Genomic DNA, 21,617 nt, shown 5'->3' with positions numbered 1-21,617 from the left:
TTTTAAGACAAGTGTGACTCATCTGACCTATTTGCATTGGCTAAAGGGAGTCTAGACAACCAGCTCAAACACAGACATCTACACTGTAGAGGAGGGTTAAATCCAGGGGGACAAATCCTCCCTGTTGTGCTGATATTTTAAAACAGGAACGTTGGTATTGAGGTGACAGTGGTCTGCTAAAATGGAATGGCACAGCAGGGGAAACCTGGCTTCACTTCCCATATGAACATTGTCCCAACAAACACCAGTTAGATGGAAAGCACACAGCCAGTCAAGTTATTTCTATGCTCTGGAAATAACCAAAAGAAAGAGGAAGATACTAGAAATTTTACCCTGTGTTGTATAACAAGTTCTGGCTGTGTGGATGTACAAGATTTCATTCAGCTTTACAGCATGGACTGCTGAACATTACACAATGTTCTTACAAATTAGTCTCATGACACCAATATTTGAAAATTCTATGCTAATAATTTTTCTTACAATTTCTGCCACAAATATCCCAACTACATAGTTTCTGAAAAGAAAATAAAAGAACAGACTGCATGAATAAATGACTGACTGGGTCTCAGATCTTTATAAAACCCATCTAGACCATCAGATGACAAGGCATGCTCCAGGGGACTTCTCATTTAAGAAGTTTATGAAGATTGAGTGCACAGAACACCAGTGCTTATCTCTTAGCCCACACTTAATCTTAAACTTTGATAGGGACTAAAACATCTGAGTTGTCATCTCACATGTACATCTTTTTCCTAGAGCCTGCCAATTCCAAAGACTCACTCTGATTCATCCAATTATGAAATGGATGGATGATCTGCAGAATTTTATCAGGGTTATTTGGTATCTCTCACCTATCTGAAAACTGGTAAGCCTGCTACTGCCTTAAAAAGATTTGAATTCTTTAGCTATGTAGGCAAATATCTGAAAAATTATCCCACAGCTTTTCCACTCCTGTACTGACAAAACAGATCCAACAAAACTAATGTCTCTATTTCAATTAACGTTAAGCAACTTGTCACATGCCATACATAGTATATTTTTATCTATATGGTATATGGAATCAATTATGTCTAAAGATGCTCTCTCTTTATGTGATTGTACTAAAAAATTACACTAATATTTATACAGCATAGCAAATGTTGGCCAATGTTTATTTTGGAATGAGAAATCACCTACAGTCCCAGATCAAAGCTGCATCATGGTCACAGCCCTTACAAGACACTGCACTATGGCTTCCCAACAATTTCATGGAATCTGGCCGCTGTCTCCAGAAATGGTGTCTGAAGTCTTGATGAGTGAGACATTAACAAGCTTTGCTGCTGTGTGTATTTTTATTTAAACTGTGCTCCTGTCTAATCACTCAACTAGTTCAGAGAAACAGGACATGTGAGGCAGCCAGCATTCACATCTGAAAATGCTGGGCATGTAAAGACATTGTGTGGATGTGCACCATGGATGGAATAAAGCCTTATGGCACGTGTTACTGATGTGCCAACCCTCCCTGTTACACAGCCCAGATCTCTCCTATCGATTCCTCTCTTCTCCCTGGCTCTGAGCAGTTTGTGCTGGCAGTATTTGTACTTCTCGTTTGATACACACTCACTCTTATGTTGAGAGAGCCTATCCCGCAGAACCCTCATTCCCAGGAAGCAGAACCCTCATTCCCAGGAAGTCATTCCCTGTTTCATCAAGGAATTTCTGAGTTCATTTACAAACAAGAAATGGTTTACCCAGCTCTTTTACACTATACCAATACAGTGCCTCTCCCCTTTCATATTTGAACATCGGAGATTTCCTTTATGGTCAGCTGGTCACTGATCATCAGAGATCTCCTGAGCAGAGGAGGCCATTTCTCAGTTGTCCTATCAACACTGCAAGTTAACATCTGCCACAGCAACTTCAAGGCTGATTTATCAATAAGGATGCTCAAGAAAGGAACCTGATATAATAAATGTAACAGGTAATTAATGCTGAGGCCCTATCCAGGATCCAAGAAAGAGGTGAGGCAAATCTCTCTCCCTAAGCTGAAAACTACTGCAAAGATGACTCCTGCAAGATACAGCTTTCTGAAATACAGACATATTTATTCGGCTCTTAAGGCTGATGAAAATATTTTTACAATTAATAACAAGAAAAAAATACCTAAAAAATTTTACTTTTGTAAAGACTAAGCACAGGTCATTCCTAGATCAGGCAGATCACAGCAATTGCCCTTTTTTGAGCTTCTGTCAGATGGTGGGGAGGGAAGAGGAGAGCCAAAGGAGATCATCTGACAGATGAGTCTCTCAACTTACACAGTACAGAGGAAGGAGTGGAGTGGGAGAGCTCAGACTCAAGCGATTGACTCTCTGAGTTTGCATTTCTCATGGACTTGCCCGCTGAATTGATGGAAAGAAACACAACATATGAACAAACAAAGATGAAGAGGTAGAGTGTGATCAGACTCCTCAGCAGGCACTGGCAGCAGGAGCGGCCTCTGGGGCACGGCAAGGGTGGTGACCAGTGGGATGAAGAAGCAATGGAAGAGGAGGAGTGGTGGGTGGAACTCAACCTCTCCATGTCCTCCTCCTTTGTGAAAGCTGTGTGAGGGTCAAGTACATGTGAAGGAAGAAAAAAAGAAGGCCAAAAGAAAAATAATGATAATTTAGTTAGAAGCAGCAAGAACTTAGAAAATCTTTGAGCACACAAACAATGTTAATGATGTACTTTCAGGGGCAGTGTGGGTGCCAAAGAACAGTTGTAAAGGTCATAGGTGTGAGTGACTCTGTTCAGATGCCAGCGCACATTTACCCCTGTATCCGGAAGTCAGATACAAGGGGCTTTGAAAGAGCTTTGGAAAAACTATTCTTAGAAATTTGAATGATTTTTAAGGAATGTATATTCCAAAAGAAATAGTTTAAACTGCTTTCTTTCTACTGTTAAATAAAATTAGGCCAACAGGTATGAAATTAATTACAAATACATTAAATGTTTCGAGGCAATGTACCTTCCAGATGTATTAAGCAGCACAGGTAAATCACAATTTGTCAAATCTGTAAGTGCCTTACAGCTCAGCAATTCCCCACTGCCAAGCATCATTCTTACTAATGCTTTTGCTGATTTGTCTCTGGGGGCAAAAAGAAGAAATTCAACAACTCACCTTTCTGAAAATCTGCAGACAAAAACAATGGTACTATACCATAGCATTACTTGAAAAATAAAACCCATATTGCAGAGATGCTGCCTAGTAGTTCCAGTCTCATTACTACAGGAAGAAGAAATCCCACAAGCAATCCCAGAAGAAGGCATTGCCTACAGTCCAGTTCTCAGCATGTTCTTCCTGTCTGCTCCTGTCATATTTAGGAGGGATCACTGTCATGTAGATAAGCCCCTGATCGATGGTTAATGTCAGAAATTTATCTTAGCAACGAACCTGAACTACAGCTCAAGTCATTTCAGACTCAAATGATATAATAAGCTCATTGCTTGAGTTATTAAAGCTCACTGTTGTTTGGCAAGCACTTTTCTACTAAAAGAAATATGTTCCAATCCTGAAAGAGGTACGTGTATACATAAATAAGGCAAAGTTACAGATACTAAGATTTCCAGTAAATAAAAAGTGAAAAGTAAGCCTGATTTTACTGTCTTCAAGTTAAATACCTGCCTTCAAAAGTGAAAACAGGATGAGATCCTGACATAAGAGGAGAATGCTCTGTTCATCCCTGACAGACAGGAGGAGAATTTGATCCTGAGGTGACGTAAGACACTTTTAATTGCTCCCTGTCTTAAAGCATTGTAACATTCGTAACTCTTGGCACAGACACGCACGTGCACTGGCTCGCACACGAGACACGAGCGTGCTGGGGATGCTGCACCCCAAAACAGGCCTGTGGGAGCCACACCTCTGCAAAGAGGCACATCAACACCAAAGAACAAAGGCCCAGCCCGTGTGGGCTGCACAAAGGAAGCGGCCCTGGCCCTGCCGGTGAGCGCACGCACGGCGTTGGGATGCTGGGAACAGGAATAATGCGCGCAGCCCGCACGCCTCTGCAGAGCCATGCCCTGGGAGGTGTGCATCACACTGCAATGCCACAAAACACACACCAATACTACTGCTCCTTCCTGGGAAGGACACAGCCTCTTCCCATGCTCTACTCCATGCTGCAAAGAAAAGCAAAAAGGTCTTAAGTGTTCTTTATCATCTAAGGTGCAAAACATTCCTTCTAGGTCTCAAACGTGGTGACAAACATCTTGAGTCATCTTGAGCCTATGTGCAAGGACGTGGAGAATTCTCTCTCCTTCCTCTGAAATCCATTTGTTCCTATCAGTATTTTATCTGCAGTGGCTGTTGCTGACAAAAGAACAGCTTTCTCACTGTTCTCCTACAAAATATACATCCAAGCTTGCTGTGGAGGGGGAAATAATCTTTCCTAAGTGCCTTGCCAGAGCAGGAAGCTTATAGTAGGTGTCAGGGTTGCAGGACTGCCTATTCCCTGAATCGTTTTACCAATTAGACCCTGAGGGCACTGTTAGCTTTAATTTATAATAAAACAATATGAACAACAGCCTCCAGAGGAAAGATGGGAAGTGTGACAGGAATACTAAAAAGCAAAAAACAAACAAGTTCATGATCAATTAATAAGAGGGAGATTATATTTGTCTTTTAAATAAACAGAAAATTAAATCCCTGTACACTGCAGGGAAAGACACAAACAGGATCTTGTTCCTCAGACCCGTGCTTACTGTAAGATCCCCTTTTCTGGTTTGGGAATACCGTGTTTTGTGGCTATCCAGCTTGCCCTTAACTATGATACTGCAGAACCATATAAAAGAATGAGGCAAATCATTTTCATTGTTATTTTTTCGTATAATTATATCCCCCTGAGGTACAATTCTGTGTGGTAAGCTTCAGACAGAATTTTCTAAAAACCCTACTGTAATACCACCATGTTACATCATCACACAGAGGCACTATAATTAAATTATTCATTTCATAAGAGTAGTTGTTAAACTGCATCAAATAGTCGGAAAAAAGAAATACAAAGCATTATGATTAAAGGTAAATTACACTGCATTTTCCAATGCATCAACTGCAGATCCCTCTAATTCTTCTCTCCTTTCACAATAACTCAAACCACCATCACTTTGTTGCATCCATTCTCCCTGTTTAATTTTACTATCACCACTGGCACACGTTTCACCTGTACATATACCATCGTTCTTTGAGGCCAAAAGGCAATCTATTTTGTCAATCAAAGACACACAAACCAAATACTCCCTTTTTCAAATCCTTTGCACTTTAAAACATAATGCTATTAAAAGAGGTATGTGTAACATCACAGCATAATGTTTAGAGCAGGGAAAAATAGAAAAAAAATATTATCTGTGAAGCTACAAAATCAGGTTTATAAAATAAGTTTTGATGTCAGTTTTTTTTAAAGAATAAAAGAAGATTAAAATAAGTGTATGGACAGCACAAAAGAAAACCAAAAAATACACTGGCATCTGAACAGAATAAAAATAAAAATGGTGACATGAAAAAAAAAAAAAAACAACCCAACAAAACCAAAACCAAACCAAATACACAAATGCATGCTAAACATAAACTAAGTAAAAGTTACAAAGCACTGACTTAGACATTTATAATCTACTTCTATTATTACTGGAAATAGTATCTTAGTTAAAAAGCAGTAACTGTACACTCTTAATCCCAAAACATCATGGGAAATGATGTTTTGGGAACTGAAAAGTTACAGTTAAGTCTGAAACACATCAAAAGTAATTTCTTCTAAAAAAGGAAAAACACTATTCTCTCCTAAGATTCATTACGGGTTTCTGTGTTTAATGGCCTACTGAAATACAACCATGAAACTCATGTTACTGCTGCTCCAAACATTTCCAGTGTAAAAACATACCTTTCACATCCTCATCCTCGATGGTTGTGTTGGAACTCTCTGTTGATTCCTGTTGAGAAGTAAATATGAGTGGAATGTATAAAACAAGCCAAGCCTTATTTGCGTGCCTAGGAAAATGACAGGATTAGTTACAGGAATCATGCAAAGCCTTGAAGCAGGGTGGGATGTCATTCACAAACAAATGGTCACACACTGATTGAGACATTTCCACCTGAAATGGATGTCAAACATTGCCATTCTCCACAGGAGGGAACAGAAATACAATTCCTGCACTCTGATGCTTTTAATTCACAGGAATGTACAGGAAAGTTTTTTTCCTTTAACATCCAGCTCTACAAAGTCCATTCTGAAATGTATGAATTACTTCAGCCAAGTAGGAGTGCTTGCCATTTTAAGCTTAGTGATTAAACCAACTGTGCAAAATAAGTCATTCCATTCCAATTCCACCTTCTAAATATGCAGGCTTCCACAAGCTACAATTTACAACCGATTTTCTGCTCGTGTGACTTAAGCAATGTATATTCAAATGAAGTCTCACAGTGACCTGAAGCATATTGGATCAGATTGTCTCATTTTTATACTGGTTTTTGTGATTTTTCTTTATAAGGAGATGGAGAATTGATGAACGTATGGTAAAAACTTTGATAAACTAAGGCATCTTCATAGCAGTATTCTCAACCAACCAGTCATGCAGAGGAATGACTCATCGCTAAGACAGTTTATTCTTAAGCCATTGCACTTAAAAAGGCAAGGATATTGTATCTCAGTCTTTCCTTAATTACCAGAAACATGAAATATAATGGGCAAATTCAACAGGGCACTGTCAAATCTAACAGCTGCAGAGAGATGGAAAATTTTAAGCTAGATTTTTTTTTTATCTCTATACTTTCTTGAAAAGTAAAACTAATTTTTTTTTATTTGCAGCTTAGTAAGAAGAAAGATTAACTGATCTGTTTTTATCTGAGAGAGAAGACAGGACTAGTATTGTATTTAATTCTTTAAAGGATTTTACAATTACATAATGAAAGGTAAATTTGCCAGTGCCCTTCATTTACTGTGTCCTCACAAGGCTGAGCCAAAGGAACGGTCAAGAAGGCTAATGCATTACTCAGACCTTCAAAACCCAAATGTGCATTGATAAGTCAAACTAGAGGAATTAAGTCACACACAAACAAAACTGAATGAGCCACCATGCTGTCCCTGTCCTGGCTGTGTTAGACATTCCACTCTACATGGACATATCATGCTCCAGCACTTAAATATTAGATAAAGTACTTACAAGTGTACAAAAACCTCACACAAATATGAGTTGTAAACACCATGCAAAGTTCACAGGGCAGATGTAGCCTCTAACACTGAAGCATCCACTCCAGTTGTCATACTACAAGGATCAGTCTTTCAGATAAATTTAGGAGGAACTCTCCTCTTAAGGGGTTCATTTGTTTGCCGTGGCCTTTTGGGACATTGAGAATCTTAGTTGCTGAGATTATGTAATAAAATCAAGTAGATGTAGTCATGCCAATATTTTATCTGGGTTTTCTGGGCTTTAGTGGACTTCAGCGATAAAGATCAGCCTGCTGTTCAAACACAGGCTGCTCGTGGCCTATGGGTTTAAACTTGGGGAGCTGAAAGAGTAGTAACAGGAAAACACAAGTTCTGTGTTGGACAGATGCAGGGGACATAAAGGATTGGGACACACAAGCACAACACACACCACCAGCACTTCCATGCTTGAGGAATGTCTGCATGCGTTATTTCGTCACTCAGATCCACTCCTTCTCTTATGAAATAACCACAGGGAGTTAAGACTAGATAAACGGGATGTGAATTAAGTCAGCACTGCAAACAGTGAAATTCTTGTTGAAGCATAAATTCTTTTCAGGAAACCTAGGAACATGTGTTAATGTAAATGATGGTATTTCCTGGCCCTTTTCAAGTCCATGCATGAAAAAAACAAAACAAAACACGTTTTAGGGATCAGCTGCCAGACGCAAACATCACAATACATGAGAAAAAGAAAAGAACATGAAGAAAACATGTAAAAATCAAAAGACCTCTTTGTCACTTGAAATATGAAATTTTTTTGGAAACTGCCCAGTGGTGTTATGGAAGAAAACCAAAGTCCTGCGCAAGACACGTCACAACACAGTGTATAAGCATGCTGAGAAACAGCAGATGGAATAAACGGAAATGACATCTTCGTCTGAGGTGAGGACTGCACGTAAAACTCGCCGGGATCATCTCACCACACTCTGAGAACAGCACTGTTAGGTTTCCCTTAGACTGCAGCATTTCTGGCTGAAATGAGAGAGACCCCCTGCTCCCCGAGCTGGGCTGCACAGGGCACTGAGCTCCGCCCATTGCTACCGACTCTCCCAAGAGCTTCAGGAGCTCAGAAGCAGCAGGACGCACGCAGCAGATGGACATGGATGAAAACAGGCACCGGGTGTGACAAATGCAGGAATGAGATTTTCCTTCACAAATTCTTGAAACGGCCCTATTGTGCTGTGGAACAGTGGATGGAATGTGTGGTGTGGAAAAGCAAGATGGAGTTGATTCTTTCTGAATACCTTATTTCCATCAGGGTTGTGGATTACTGTAGTTTGGGGCTCCTGAGCGAGAACAAAATAAAGAGAGAAAGAGTTCCCATTGGTAAATACATTTTCATTGGTGTGAGGTGCAAGAAGAGCCAGCTCACAAATGCTGAACACTGACAAGAGTTAAAACAAATGTTAACTGTCACCAGGGGGTGAAACTGGATGTCTCTAACACAGATTTCCTCAACAGCAAGCCAGCAAAAAAGGCCATCTCACCTAATGCAGCAGCATGCAGAGACCTTATTCAGGACCAGGGTGTGCAGGGCTTTGAAGCTCTGGGGACCTGCAGAGGCTCTTCTGGATGAGGGCAGGCCAAATGCTCCGTGGGCTTTCCTGTCTGAACCTGGACAGGCAGGGCAGCCACAAATCTTTAAGCTTTAATAACTTGTTCTCTTCAATCATGTTTGCTTCTATTAGCATGAAGTGATCAAATCGAAATATGGCAGAATTGACAAGGATTAAGGATGACTACCCCTAGACACTACCGTGGTTTGGAATGCATGGACTGCTTCAACTCCTGCCTTGAAGCACATACTAACAGAATAGTAAAACCAAGTGAGAGAGATCTTCGTGTCATTTGAAAGGGTAATTTCCCCAAATCCTTTAACCTTAAAAAAAAAAAAGGTTTAATAATCTTTGAAATGGCAGTTAGCCAGCATGCTTTCAGCATGGGCCATTGGGCATGGCTCCATATGGGAACAGATTGCCATAAACTCCTGAATGCAACCTGCCGACTTGGCCTTAGGAAGAACTTACTGCATGCCTCAGTGCCAGATGTTAAAAAAATTCCAGAGGAAAAATGCTTCCAAATGTGTGCGAACTACCCCATTTTCAAAGTTTTATATGCACATGGGAAACAACAAATCACAACACAATGTACTTTGGCACTGGCATTTACATTGGTGAGCCTTGTGATACACAGGTGCCTTAGAAATAGGGCTGTTAATAAAAGTCAGGCTGCAGTAAACATCCAGGAATATAATTTTGATTTTTAGTATGTCCTTAGCAGAGCTTATTAATGAGTAATGTCTCCTGCTGATTTAAATGGAAGAGAAACAAGCAAAATGTTTAGCTCTAGATGCCTCTTGATCCCAGAGTAGTCCTTGCAAAGTCCTGTCCAGTTTCAGGAAATATGGAATGAAAATCTGAATAAGGTCTGTTTTATGGCAGCCTAGTAATAATCCTGTTAGCTCTCCTGGATGTCAATACTTCAACTAAGACAAAGCCGAGAAAATGATAGAGCCGGTTTAAAAAAAATTTGTTGGTGCAAAAGGTTAGCATTAGATGGTGGAAACAGTCATCAGGCAAAGAGCTAAGAGCAACACCAAGCGCATTCTACTCACTTTCTGGCACAGCATGCAAAAAATTCAGCTACGGTTACAAATGCTACGACTCTACCGCATCCAGCTTCCATTTAACATTTTCTGTCAATAAACACGCTCTATTGGATTTCCTCACAAAAAAAAGACAGCATAATTCAAACAAAAAGGTTTTCCAAAACCTGTTTTTAGAAAGCAAACAGAGTAAATGCATGAAAAAGCAAAAAAAGTGGGAAAAAACAAAAAAAAAAAAAAAAAAAAAAAAAAAAGGAAGAACAAACAGAAGACAGTCAAAAACTTCCAGATAGCATGAGAAGGAAAATTCCAGGTATACCAGCGCCGGGGTAGGAATATTTTCCTTGGGGCTGGTTACCACGTTGGTTTTGTTGTTTATCTGTAGGTATGCAGAAAACAGAAACAGACAGGCCTTAGAACTCGTGGTAGGCACCGTATCTATATCTCTGCACACATCATCTATAGACAGGTATCGGCATCTATAGATAGATATAGATATGGAAATAAAGAATACAGAAAGATGAACTTAGGAACTTGCAGGAACACTGGCACTAACTCCGGGAGCTGGCTGGCAGCTCCTCCCCACGCGCTGCCAGAGCCCCGCACCAAGATCTAGCTAAGGGGCAGATGAACTGAGACACTTAACAGAGAGCCCTTAAGTAGCAGCTAAGTACGTCTAAGAAGAATAAAGAATTAATACGGGTTGCAACAAAGTCCTAAATAGCCACTGCCATTTTGTGACAAGCAATGGTGTTCGGTCATTGCACCCAATAGTTCTTTATTTCTGATCAATTATGCCTACCATTAATAACATTTGAGTATTTTAGTGCTCCAAGAATCTGTAATTTGTTCTACTGGCTTCTAATTCCACTTTGGAATAAGTATGATGGATGCTAGAAAGAGACTTGTGCCCCTTGAGCTTTTTTGGTGTTATTTTTAGCAGAAAATTCCTGGCAGCTTCTCAGTGCTGGTACTGTGAGTCGGAAGCGTGAGGTTTCCCACTAGGGTACCTGTAGTCTGACTCCAGCCATCAGCACCTCTCTGTTTAACTGTACATATAGGTCCTCATGATACTTCTTAAGCTCAGCACAGTGCTATACCTCCTGGCTTTTACCTGAACAAAATATTAATTCAAATTAAACTGCTCAGCAGGAAGTTTCAAAGTATCTGATCCTTTAAATCCATTTTTCAAGATTTAACTTTCATTAATACCATGGGGTATGGGAAGAACAGAAATACTAAAAATAAAGTAGCAAGTCACTTTTTACATGCACTAAGAAGCAAGACTCAAATACTGTCAAACTGGTTTGAAAGATTAATTTTTTCCTCTCTAACAATTATGAGGAAAAAATATTATGGACATTTTGGTCATGTCTAATTTTAACAAGGGTGGTCCAAAGCATCATGCAGAACTAGGTATATAGATGCAGATCATCTGAGAAGACTTTGATCCAAAAAAACAAGTTCTACTGAACGTTCTAGTCATAGTAATAACTATGTAATAAATAATAACTGTCCAAAGCAAAACCAGAAATGCCTGGAATTGTTTTGTTAATGGATTTTTCTACAAATGTAATTAACTTTATGGAATGGAAAGAAATTAAATTCACAGACTCCACGTCCTCAGCACTTGATGGTGATTATTTTACTTTGGGCCAGGCGTGGCAGCTGACTTGTGGATTTCAGGAACTGAGCCTGCAGCTGAAGTGAATCTTACTTAGGATATGTTTAAATTATGGAAATGCCCACAGGATTTGCAGTAATGAATTACAGACTGCAATTTTTCTAATTTTTAACCAGCATTTAACTGGCTTTGAAGAATATAAAGTAGTTTTGTTAGTTAATCAGGGAACATATGTCGACATTAAATATTATTTAATAATACTGGTGATAGATACCATTTTACCGCATAGAATAAAAATAATTTCCTTTGATTTAAAAGCAAAGTTGACAATGCTCTACAGCAGGAGGAAGAGGAGCAGTTATTTTTTTAAACAATGGTCTTTCTACAAAAATGATCATTAAGGGAACATATGAGTCATTATTGAGTTGCAAGTGATTACACCCTGACTTGGCTTACTTATTGTCAAATAAATTTCATTTCTCTCATCACAACTACAGCTGTAAGCTGTAAGGATTGTCTGAAGTCAGGACAGGGAGAGAACCTTTGTGCAGAAAATCTTTCATGGGGAGATCTAAGTATTGGCAAGTATTTTACTTGCTTTGATATTTATGGGATTCTGAGATGGACAGAACCTTGAACTCCTTACTCAGGAAAAACTTAAAAGAAAATCCCATCCATTTCAGTAAATGACAGCTGTACTGGAGATCTGTAGAAGAGTGGGAACACAAACATGGCTGCTTGAAAGCACACTAAACCTTCCAAGCAAGACAAAAATTGCATATCAAGTAGCATAACTACAGATTCATGTTTTTGTGCCAGCGTAGTCATTGAGAGACTAGATTAAAAAAAAACCCTAGTAAAAAGCAAATAGAGATACAGGAAAAATATAAGGAAAGAAATGAAGATTTCACCAGATTTCATACAGTCCTATTCAGTAGCAGATGAATACAAAAACTCAAGTGGTATCCCAAAGGAGTGCTCTTGGTTGAGCACATAAAGAAAACAGGTTAGTCAAAGCTCAATTCCAATTTTGCCTGAGTAAGGAGAGCAGGCTTTGGTCCATACTCCCTTGATGAAAGCCCTAGGAAAATAAAGAATATTCATTACAGCTACTGCTGAAAACTGCAGGAATGCTATTCAAAACTTCTTCAGCGAGATTTTGAGATTCCAGCATTCATCAGGAAGAGAGAGAGAACGTGATTCATTCTAACATTCATAACAAATGTGTTATTTCTTCCACGTAAATGGAACTTGGTAAAACCCTTTGAAACTTTGCAAGAAAACAGCACTAAGCTGTACATGTTTTCTCTCTCATAGAACAGAGACATTAATCTATGAACACATGGTGCATCTTGCATGTATTTTCAACAGCAAAGGGAAACCACTCCAAAAGGATTACAATATTGTCATGTGAAACAGTTACTTCAAAGCTGCTTTGTGATTATCCAGTGACCTTCTGTTTGTTGTGAAGGAGAATGTTTTACTGCTGCATCACTTGCCAAAAGTCACTCTCTGAGGTGTGACAGTAGTGCTGGACAGACACACACGCACTCCAAACAGCTGGGCACAACTCTAGTATCATTGTTGGCCTTTTTTCCATGGAATATGAAAATAGTTTAACAAATAAAGTCCGTATCTTGGGACTTTACCTTCCACACGTTACTTCTGTAACAAAGAGTTAATGCACACTTCAGGTTTGGGATCCTGGCAATAACCACACTGCACCTTCCCGGTGCCCCTCCTTTGGACGCCGTGGCTCCTGTCACTGGAATTCTGCATTCACCCAAGGAACAGAGGGTTTACCTACATAACTGCACGGCTGCTCGCAGCTGACCAGCAGTTTTTGCTTTCCAAGGAGAGCTGGCTTCCCAGTGAAAGGTGTGGATGAGGGCCCTTTGCCTTCTCTGTGCCGGCAGAAGCAGCAGGCAGAGCCCATCCTCACAAACGCCTCAAAGGTCACATTCAAAACCACCATAAACAGCAACAGAGGAAGTTACCGTGTGGGGGCACGGAGACCAAATGAACACAAGACTGGAGAGTAGGTTGAGGAGGAAGGCAAGTTATTGAGACTGTCAGCTGGGACATCTTGGGACACAGCCCTGAGCTGCAGAGCAAGCTAGCTGGGAAGCTAGTGTAGGAAGGCTGGGAAATTGGCTTTTTTACTCCTGGGCATTTAGTATGGCCTCTCGGGCTACAGTGACTCAATTAATGCAGTACTGTATCACTGTGCAACTTGTTTTGTGTTACATTTTACAATATTAATAATATTAGCTTTTAAAATAAGGCGATTTTAAAAATGAAGAAGGCTGTTAAAAGATTACTATTTTGTTACTATTCTTATTTACTAAGAACAGCTGCATTGGCTGATGTTACATCTACTTTTTTTGCTTTTTATGTCCCCAGGTTAAAAAAAAACTTAAAGACTTGCTTAAAAGAAAGGCTGAACGATTCACTGTGGGTGGCATAAAGCAACTGCAGGCTTAAAATTCACAATGCTGTACTTTAAAGTCTTGCAGTTCTCACAGTAATTTAACAAAGCTAAATGCAACTGTTTGATTTCTAAGTGTGAACGTTTCACAGGAGGAAAAAAAAAAATCTGTCGATAAAGATCCTCACCATCATCTGAACACTCGAACTGGACTTCCTTTTCTGAATTGACCAGTCAGAGAGAAAGGAAAAGAAGAAAACGTGACTGGTTGGATTTGCAGTATCAATGCACGGAGTACAGTATATTTCTCTTTTGGCTTTTTTTTTTCTTTAAATAAGAAAAAGACAGCTACAGCTGTTGGAAGGGGTGGAAAAATGCTACAGAGCATCTCAATAACAGCAACGACAAAAACAGACTTCCCCAGAGGTACATTTACTCCCTTTGCTCCACATGACCATGCAGACTAACAGCAGACACATAACATGTGCTGAAAACCAAAGAACTGAATCCCAACAGGTGAAATTTAGGCAAAATTTTGGCAACAATTGTTTCCCATATTAGAATAAATGAGATAGAATAAATAGCATTGTAGACCTGTAGGAGGAATGATATTTAAAAAAGAAAACTGGTCAGAGAGAGTGCATAAATTGTATCTATTCCAAAATGAAACACGGTCAGGGTTTTCCAGCAGTAATAGAACTGTTCCAAATGTGTGCTTTTCCATGTGACTGGTATCTCCACTGCTTGGCAGTGAGAAGCTATGCAATGGTACTGTACTCATTTCTCTGTAAGTCAGGCTTGGGATTTTTTGACTGGCAAAGCGTGCATATGTAAGACAGCAGGCACAAATACACTGTGAATGTGGTATTTAAGCAAGTATTTATAATGTTTTTATAATGTTTTGTTAAAGTAAGACATTAAGTTTAAATAGAAAATTAAAATTCAGGTCAAAGACACCCTTCTGAATAAACACACAGAGCACAGAAGACTATCTTTTGAATCTTATAATGAAAGCTTGAAGCATTATACTAGTTTTTAAGAGTCCTCTGAGAAAAAAACCAAAATACATTTTATGCCAAGTGGTTTTTTTTTTCCTTTTTTTTTCCCCCAAAGTATTTATTCAGAATATTCATTTGTGAAGCATCTCTCCTCCTGCAGGGTCTGGTGACGTGAGAACAGGAGCTCTAAACCATGTACGAAAGCTGCCAAAATGTTCCCTTCTTAGCAAGGTCTCTTAGTCAGGATGAGCTTATCTGAGACAGTAAACCCCTCAAGTTCTGCCAAATATAGCAAGTACATCTGGCAGAACACACTTCATGTGGAGCCAAGCCTACCCATACACTTTTGGTCTTCCACGAAATCTAACGGGAAGTCAAGGGGTAACAAAGAGGCAACAGAGCTGCACATAAACACTGATGCCTAAAAAGCCCACCACCAAACCATTATTTACAAGTTAACTGATAACTGTGAGTAATTAATTACATAATCATTCTTCATTAAAAGAAGCAAGAAAAAGCATTTTCTCCAGTAGTTTTCTATCTTCTGCTTACTAAATGCTGGCTTTGCAAGTATTTGTTTTATTTAATTTTAGCTTCTCCTGCTAACTTTAACCACTCCAAATAGCTAGTGAGAAGCACATATTAACAGAATCAATGAAGGAAAGAAATAGCAATAATCAATTCTAAAACCTGGCAGAAGTTACAGACAGGTGAAGACTAAGAATACATCTTTGAAATGGAAAGCAGGTGTTGCACCTACCTTAACTCCATCCGGCTTTTTCAGTAAACTCTTGGCTGCTGTAAAACGAGACAAATAATTTCAGTGTCAGGTGGTTCCCCTGCGGTCACCCAGCTGTGCAGCAAACCCCCAGTGCCTCCCAGCTCCAGGTATGTTCAGTTTTTATTTCCTCCTTTTGTTTCTCTGAGCATGGTGAATGACATCCTTAGGAAACCACCAGTCCTTAGGATTATCACACATTTCTTTTTCCATTGACTAAAGCTGTCGGTTGACTGTAGCTCTACAAGGGGAGAGCTCCTTGGTGGCAGAGAGGAAATGGAAGCAGGGTGAGTGGAAAAGCAGCAGCTTTGGCTATATCCATTTCCTCAAGTGCAATATATTTCTATTGGATGATAGGGATAGTTTGATACGACTGTGAAAAGGTATTGTTTTGATGGCAGGGACTTGGACCAGGTGTCTGCAGAGCCCACTGTTATCTCAGTGATGGTACCAATATGCATAATGCCCCTCTGGGGACTTCCCACCATGACAGCATCAGCCTCCTCAAGTCAAAGGGCAGCGCAGTTGCAAGGAAGAAAGGAAGGACCATTTGCTAGCAAAGGGTTGTTTTGGAAGGTTGCTGCCTGTGAGGCAATAATAACAAATTCTAGGCTTTGCTTCAGCTCCTAATGAAGAAAACATGCTATTTTCTGAATCGTGTTGCACACTGATTAAATTTCTTCAAAATTTCATTTGCCATAATGTTATTCACGTGCCAGACTTTACATTCCACCGCTTAAAACTGGCATCAAATAATTCCGATTTACTAAATTTGGAAGGCTAACGTGCAAACAAGCACAGCACAGCTCTGAACCTGAAAACATTCACAGCAGAAGTACATGCTGGCTGACCTACCAAATCCATATAAACTATTCACTAAAGCGTAAATGCTTTGTGAATCACTGCCAAAGACTTGAAGAATAATAAATTACACAACAAGCCTGCCGTTATTGTGTTTTATTGTTGTCTATGACCCAATCTTCCCATCAGAAAGTGTTCCACAGCTCAGGTCATAAGAAATTGCTGTTCTATATATAGGGGAGACGGTCCCGACATGGCGCTCCCATCACTAATGGCATCCTTATCTCAAAAATAACCTCAAAACTCCAAATCAATTGGACCTTGCACGCCCAAGGCTGCTCAGACTGGCTGAGGATACGGGAGTTACTGAATATGTGGTTTACCTTTAAAGCTAATTCGTGTAATTGTGGCTTATTTTTGAGCTACATCTGCATTAAGTGCTCATTTTACAGCACAGAAAATGTAGGGTCACCTCAGCAACTGTACAGAAATGACTAATGTCCATTATTGTGTTGTTTACATGAAATGAACCCTGGAAAGTGAAGCCAGGTTGATGTTTCTGACTTCACTAATATATCAGCCCTCAAAATGCAATTTAATAACTATGGACATCAGCCAACGCTACCATTAGACCTCCTGCATGGCCACGTCTTACAGCTAAAATGAACAAAAATAAGTTTGCCTGTATTGTGCAGCAGCACCACTGCATGTTTTTATTTAAAGAAACATGTACGTAAATATTGAAACCAAATTGTTCTCCACATACTTTGGAGATTGGACACTCGCTGTGGCAATGTGTGCTTTCAGGACCTGAGGCAAGAGGGCCTTAGATTTTACATTACTACAAATATTGTAGGCACTCCATTACCTTCAGGAATTTATTTAGGGAAAGCAAAGGGAATGAGGTATTTCTGAAACCTAAGGACAAAAAAACCCAGAAGTTAATAGCTTTCAAAGCCTGTTTTATACCCTTAGCCCTAATAAAAATGTGGGAAAACATAAATTAATTCTTACAGACTTCTGTAGGTCCTTTTGCTAAATTTGTATGTGAAACTTCTGAGTTCTTTTGATGCTTGACAAAGACTACATGTTCTATGTAAACAGTTAAATGAGAGGCAGTAAAATGAGGGCACCACAAGCAGTAACACCGAGTATTTATTGCGTGTACGGGCGCGTCCTTCGCAATGTGCCCAGCGTGGATTACTACGCACCACGGCACGTTACAGGACACATTCCACCACTCCGCGTTTGGCCTGCAATGGGTTTTTAATAGAATTTGGACTCATCTTGCTTTAATCACAGACACTGCATACAAATTAAATATTTAAAGATTTTGCAGGAGCAAAGCAATCAGCATATCCTAAATTAAGCCCACAATGAGAGATTTCTTGCAACTACAAGCAAGAGCTAAAAATAAAACCTAAGGCAGCGCTACTAGGCCAGAAAGCAGACTGGAAACAAATGGTTTGTGACAGCATGGAGAAATTAAAGTGATTGAGGACAAACAGCAGTCTGGATTGAGAAGAGAAAAAAGATGTTCCTTTCACGTGCTGAGGGTCTTACCTCACAAGAAATACACATTCCACATAAAAGGAAGAAAAAAAAAGGAAAGTAAAACACTTTTATAACCATATCATTATGGACAAATGACCTTCATAAACATGCTTTGCAATGAAATACAATGAATAAAGAAACCAAAAAAATAAAATGTCATCGAGAAAAACACGGGTGGCTATGGTGTAAAACAAGAAATGTCAGATGAAAAAACCAAAAAAAGCCAATAACCCTGTTTGCTTTTCATGCTGAAACACTGTTAAAAAACTACGTCAGCTTTTTTGGTTCACAGAAGTTGAATTTGATCCTTACATATATAGAGACAGTGACAGTTCTGAAAAGGGATGAGGAAGGATTCGTTTGTTTGATATTTAACAGTAATTCATTTTTACAAAAAACGCAGCCTGCAGCCTTCCCTCCTTTTATTTAAATGAATTGGCAGACACTGGAATTCACTAAGCACTAACTCAAGGTAATTTAGATGAATGCGGTCTGCTGTGGTTAGGTGTGTACTAAAGAAGGGAACTTAACTAAGAAAGAAATTGTATTTCAAGTACTATGCAAATTGAACAAGTTGTTCTTGCATTCGTGATTATGTAATTTTTTTGGATGAGTCAGTGTTTATTATTATTCAAAACATGCCCAGAGCACTATCATGTTTTTGTCTGTACAGTAATTTATGTTACACTCCAATAGTTACATCACAGAGTAGGAGGACATGTAAAATCACTGATTTTTAAACCTGGTGTTCTATTTCACTATTTGCTGGAAATCTCAAATGGTAAAATGAAAAATTCAACACAGCATCAATATTCTGGCAATTCTACTACTTTGGACAATTCCAACTCTGCCAAGAGCAATTTTAGCTTTTCCTATTAGAGCTTGTTTAGTGTAATATCTAAATCTCCAGAGTCATCAGGACAAAACTGTTTCATGGAGAGGAAACAACTGTTCTTACATCCAGTTTGGCACAGCTGGGCATTAGAAAGAAAATGGGGACCCATGTTACTACATTTCTTACTCCTTAGCAAAGCAATAAAGAAATGAATGTACTGATGATATTTTTAATACAGGATGCAACAGAATCATGGAATGGCTTTTCACATATATAAAAATATGTAAGTTCTAAATGTTGTTTGGTGATACTTGTGCATGTGGAGCTATATGCATAACTTTCAATTTTCCAATGCACCAAAATAGGCATGAAAATGCTCCCTGTCGTTGACAAGTAACAATCAAAAAGCAGGGAAGGAGCTCAAATTCTACAGAAAAATCAGACTGTCACCTGTAAGAAAATTTCTTTGGCCCAAAGAGATTAAATTCTTGTTTGTTTCATCACAGGAAATAACACAATATATATCATACTTAGATGCTCCTGAATGAGTCCTAATTAGACCTCAGCCTTCACAGACATTAAAATATAAAGACTGCATTAATCTGGAGTTCAATGAACATACCTGAGAAATTTCTGGTAGCCAGCATTGTTGTCAAAATGGCCCCCTGTGTACACACACATTTTCTCAAATTAGCATCACACTTGTGTAAAACTCCAAATGCCAACACAACACAACAAAAAGGAAAATACATGAACAAATGGCACCAATTAGTGAATTAACCCTGAGAGAATGGATTATCTGTGCACTACCTCTCAGATGCCACGTCATGACTGCATAAATTGTAATTTAATCTTAATTACACACCTGTCAGCAATCTTGATATCTCAAATATTTACCAACTGTCAGTATTTAATGCACAAGCCAGGAGTATTCAGAGGCAGAGCCATTATTCAAAATACATAGATGAATATCAAAGAGACTTTACTATTGTTCCTAGATTCTTTTTCTTAGGGAGGAATAGGAGCTTATTTGTAATGTACACATTAGACAAGTTCATATCTGCAAAGCTATCATGTCTGGCCAGGAAAAAACAAAGCATAATTCAGAAGAATAACCTTAAGGATTGTCCTGCAGAGGATTACTATAGTTTTGAATTAAAAAAGAAAAGCCAAGTTCTATTTACTTTGATGAAAAGTTTAAGATCTTCAAGCCAAAAGCTGATCTTCCATCAGTAGGTTATTCAAGAACAATATTTATAAAAACTCTGCACAGAGACCATTTGTTTTGCACACTGAACACAAGCACAAGTTTTCTTTCTTACCTTTAGTTTTCTTCTTGCATTGAATTTCTTCAAGCAATCTACAGTCTCTTGTCTGTGCATCATAGAGGCAACAGTAGAACGTTGCTGAAAGAAGAAGAAAACAATTATTTAAAGGCACCCAGCCAGCTGTTTTAGCAGTTTGTTTACTCTACAACACACACATTACAACCCATAGTCCCAAACTTGGGCCTTCAATTTCTACTTTGTCTGACTATCCCATTGTGCTCCTTTTACTCAGCCTTTTCCATGTGTAAAGTCCACTTGAAAAGTCATCGTGTGGAATATACTGAGAACAGGAGAAAAGACCTGGATCCAGGAACAGCCAGGCAGCCTCTGCTACCTGCAAATTGACTTTTCAGAAGTCCCTTAGTTCCCTGCCTGCACATTTCATGCTTATCGGAAGGATTTCAGGGAAATGAAGATGCAAAGCATTATCTAATTCAAAGTTGCTTTCCTGCACTTTTTTCTCACTGAGAATTTAAAATAACACTCTGATTTTCACAAAGAGCATTCTACACAACACAGTCAAGGCAAAGGAGATAAATTTGCAAAAGTCTTACCCCAAGCTGAGATCTCTATAAATATAGACCACTATTGATCATATCTGTATAATTTTAATTTTACAACTTACAGTTACACAGCTGCATGAACAAGAACAGAAGTTATCCTCTAATCACATTCACTACATGCTGAAGCAAACCATAAACTGATTTATTTGTCTGCCAAATGATCATGTTGAACCTGTGGAAATTACTTACACAGATCCATGGATGCTTTAGTGCTTCTGATGCTGTGATACGTTTTGCTGGGTTGATGGTGAGCATTTTATTGATAAGGTCTTTTGCTTCAGGAGTCACCGTGTCCCATTCTGGCGAGGGGAACTTCAGAAAAAAATACACATATGTACATTATCTTGTACAGTCTTTATACAATTTCACCTAAGGATCCACTACTAGATTCAAATAAGAGCTTAAAAATTGTAAGGCTCTGCCTTCACCTCATCATCATTTACAAACTACCTAAATCTGAGGACCAACAGCCTCTTGCCTGCTTAACATAATATGATTAGATGATGTTGCAGAATTTATATGCCACGATATCATCAGTTCTTGACTTCTCCCTCTAGGAAACTCCTTCCTAGAAGCACAGTTACAAATAACTGAATAGACAGAGTGTGGTACGTACATCATAAGCACCAGCCTTGATCTGCTGGTAAAGCCTGTGCTGGTCTTCATCCCAGAAGGGAGGGTATCCCACCAGGAGGATGTACAGAATGACTCCTGCAGAAAATTCACACCAGCGTTAAGGGCTTTTAAGGAACAAACCCCAGAGATTAATTTTGCACCTAACAACCTTTTGTACAACAAAAGGCTCACAAGTATCATCCCAGCCACTGGGATGGGAGAAATGCTGCTCCTTCAAACTGGGGAAAACAGTGGAAGTGGGATTGAC

General features: G+C 39.1%; 1 protein-coding gene across 3 annotated transcripts in view; it reads right to left on the bottom strand.

Moving 5' to 3' along the window:
- The window catches only part of CAMK2D (calcium/calmodulin dependent protein kinase II delta), a 201,500-nt gene that overhangs the window by 58,628 nt on the left and 121,255 nt on the right, over positions 1-21,617 (bottom strand). Inside the window, exons 19-27 of one of the 3 annotated variants that reach the window (XM_053940026.1) lie at positions 21,351-21,445; positions 20,924-21,046; positions 20,166-20,249; positions 19,466-19,508; positions 15,636-15,673; positions 14,066-14,098; positions 10,145-10,204; positions 8,465-8,506; positions 5,895-5,943 (exon numbers count right to left, since the gene is read on the bottom strand). In XM_053940026.1, coding sequence (XP_053796001.1) covers positions 5,895-5,943; positions 8,465-8,506; positions 10,145-10,204; positions 14,066-14,098; positions 15,636-15,673; positions 19,466-19,508; positions 20,166-20,249; positions 20,924-21,046; positions 21,351-21,445 — 567 coding nt within the window. The remainder of the gene's footprint in view (positions 1-5,894; positions 5,944-8,464; positions 8,507-10,144; positions 10,205-14,065; positions 14,099-15,635; positions 15,674-19,465; positions 19,509-20,165; positions 20,250-20,923; positions 21,047-21,350; positions 21,446-21,617) is intronic. The other 2 variants (XM_053940028.1, XM_053940027.1) reach the window with 2 other exon arrangements.

This window comes from Vidua chalybeata, chromosome 4, assembly GCF_026979565.1.
Source record: "Vidua chalybeata isolate OUT-0048 chromosome 4, bVidCha1 merged haplotype, whole genome shotgun sequence".
Classification (NCBI taxonomy): Eukaryota; Metazoa; Chordata; class Aves; order Passeriformes; family Viduidae; genus Vidua; species Vidua chalybeata.
The sequence above is the reverse complement of the archived record's forward strand: the minus strand, read 5'-3'. Positions and strand labels throughout refer to the sequence as shown.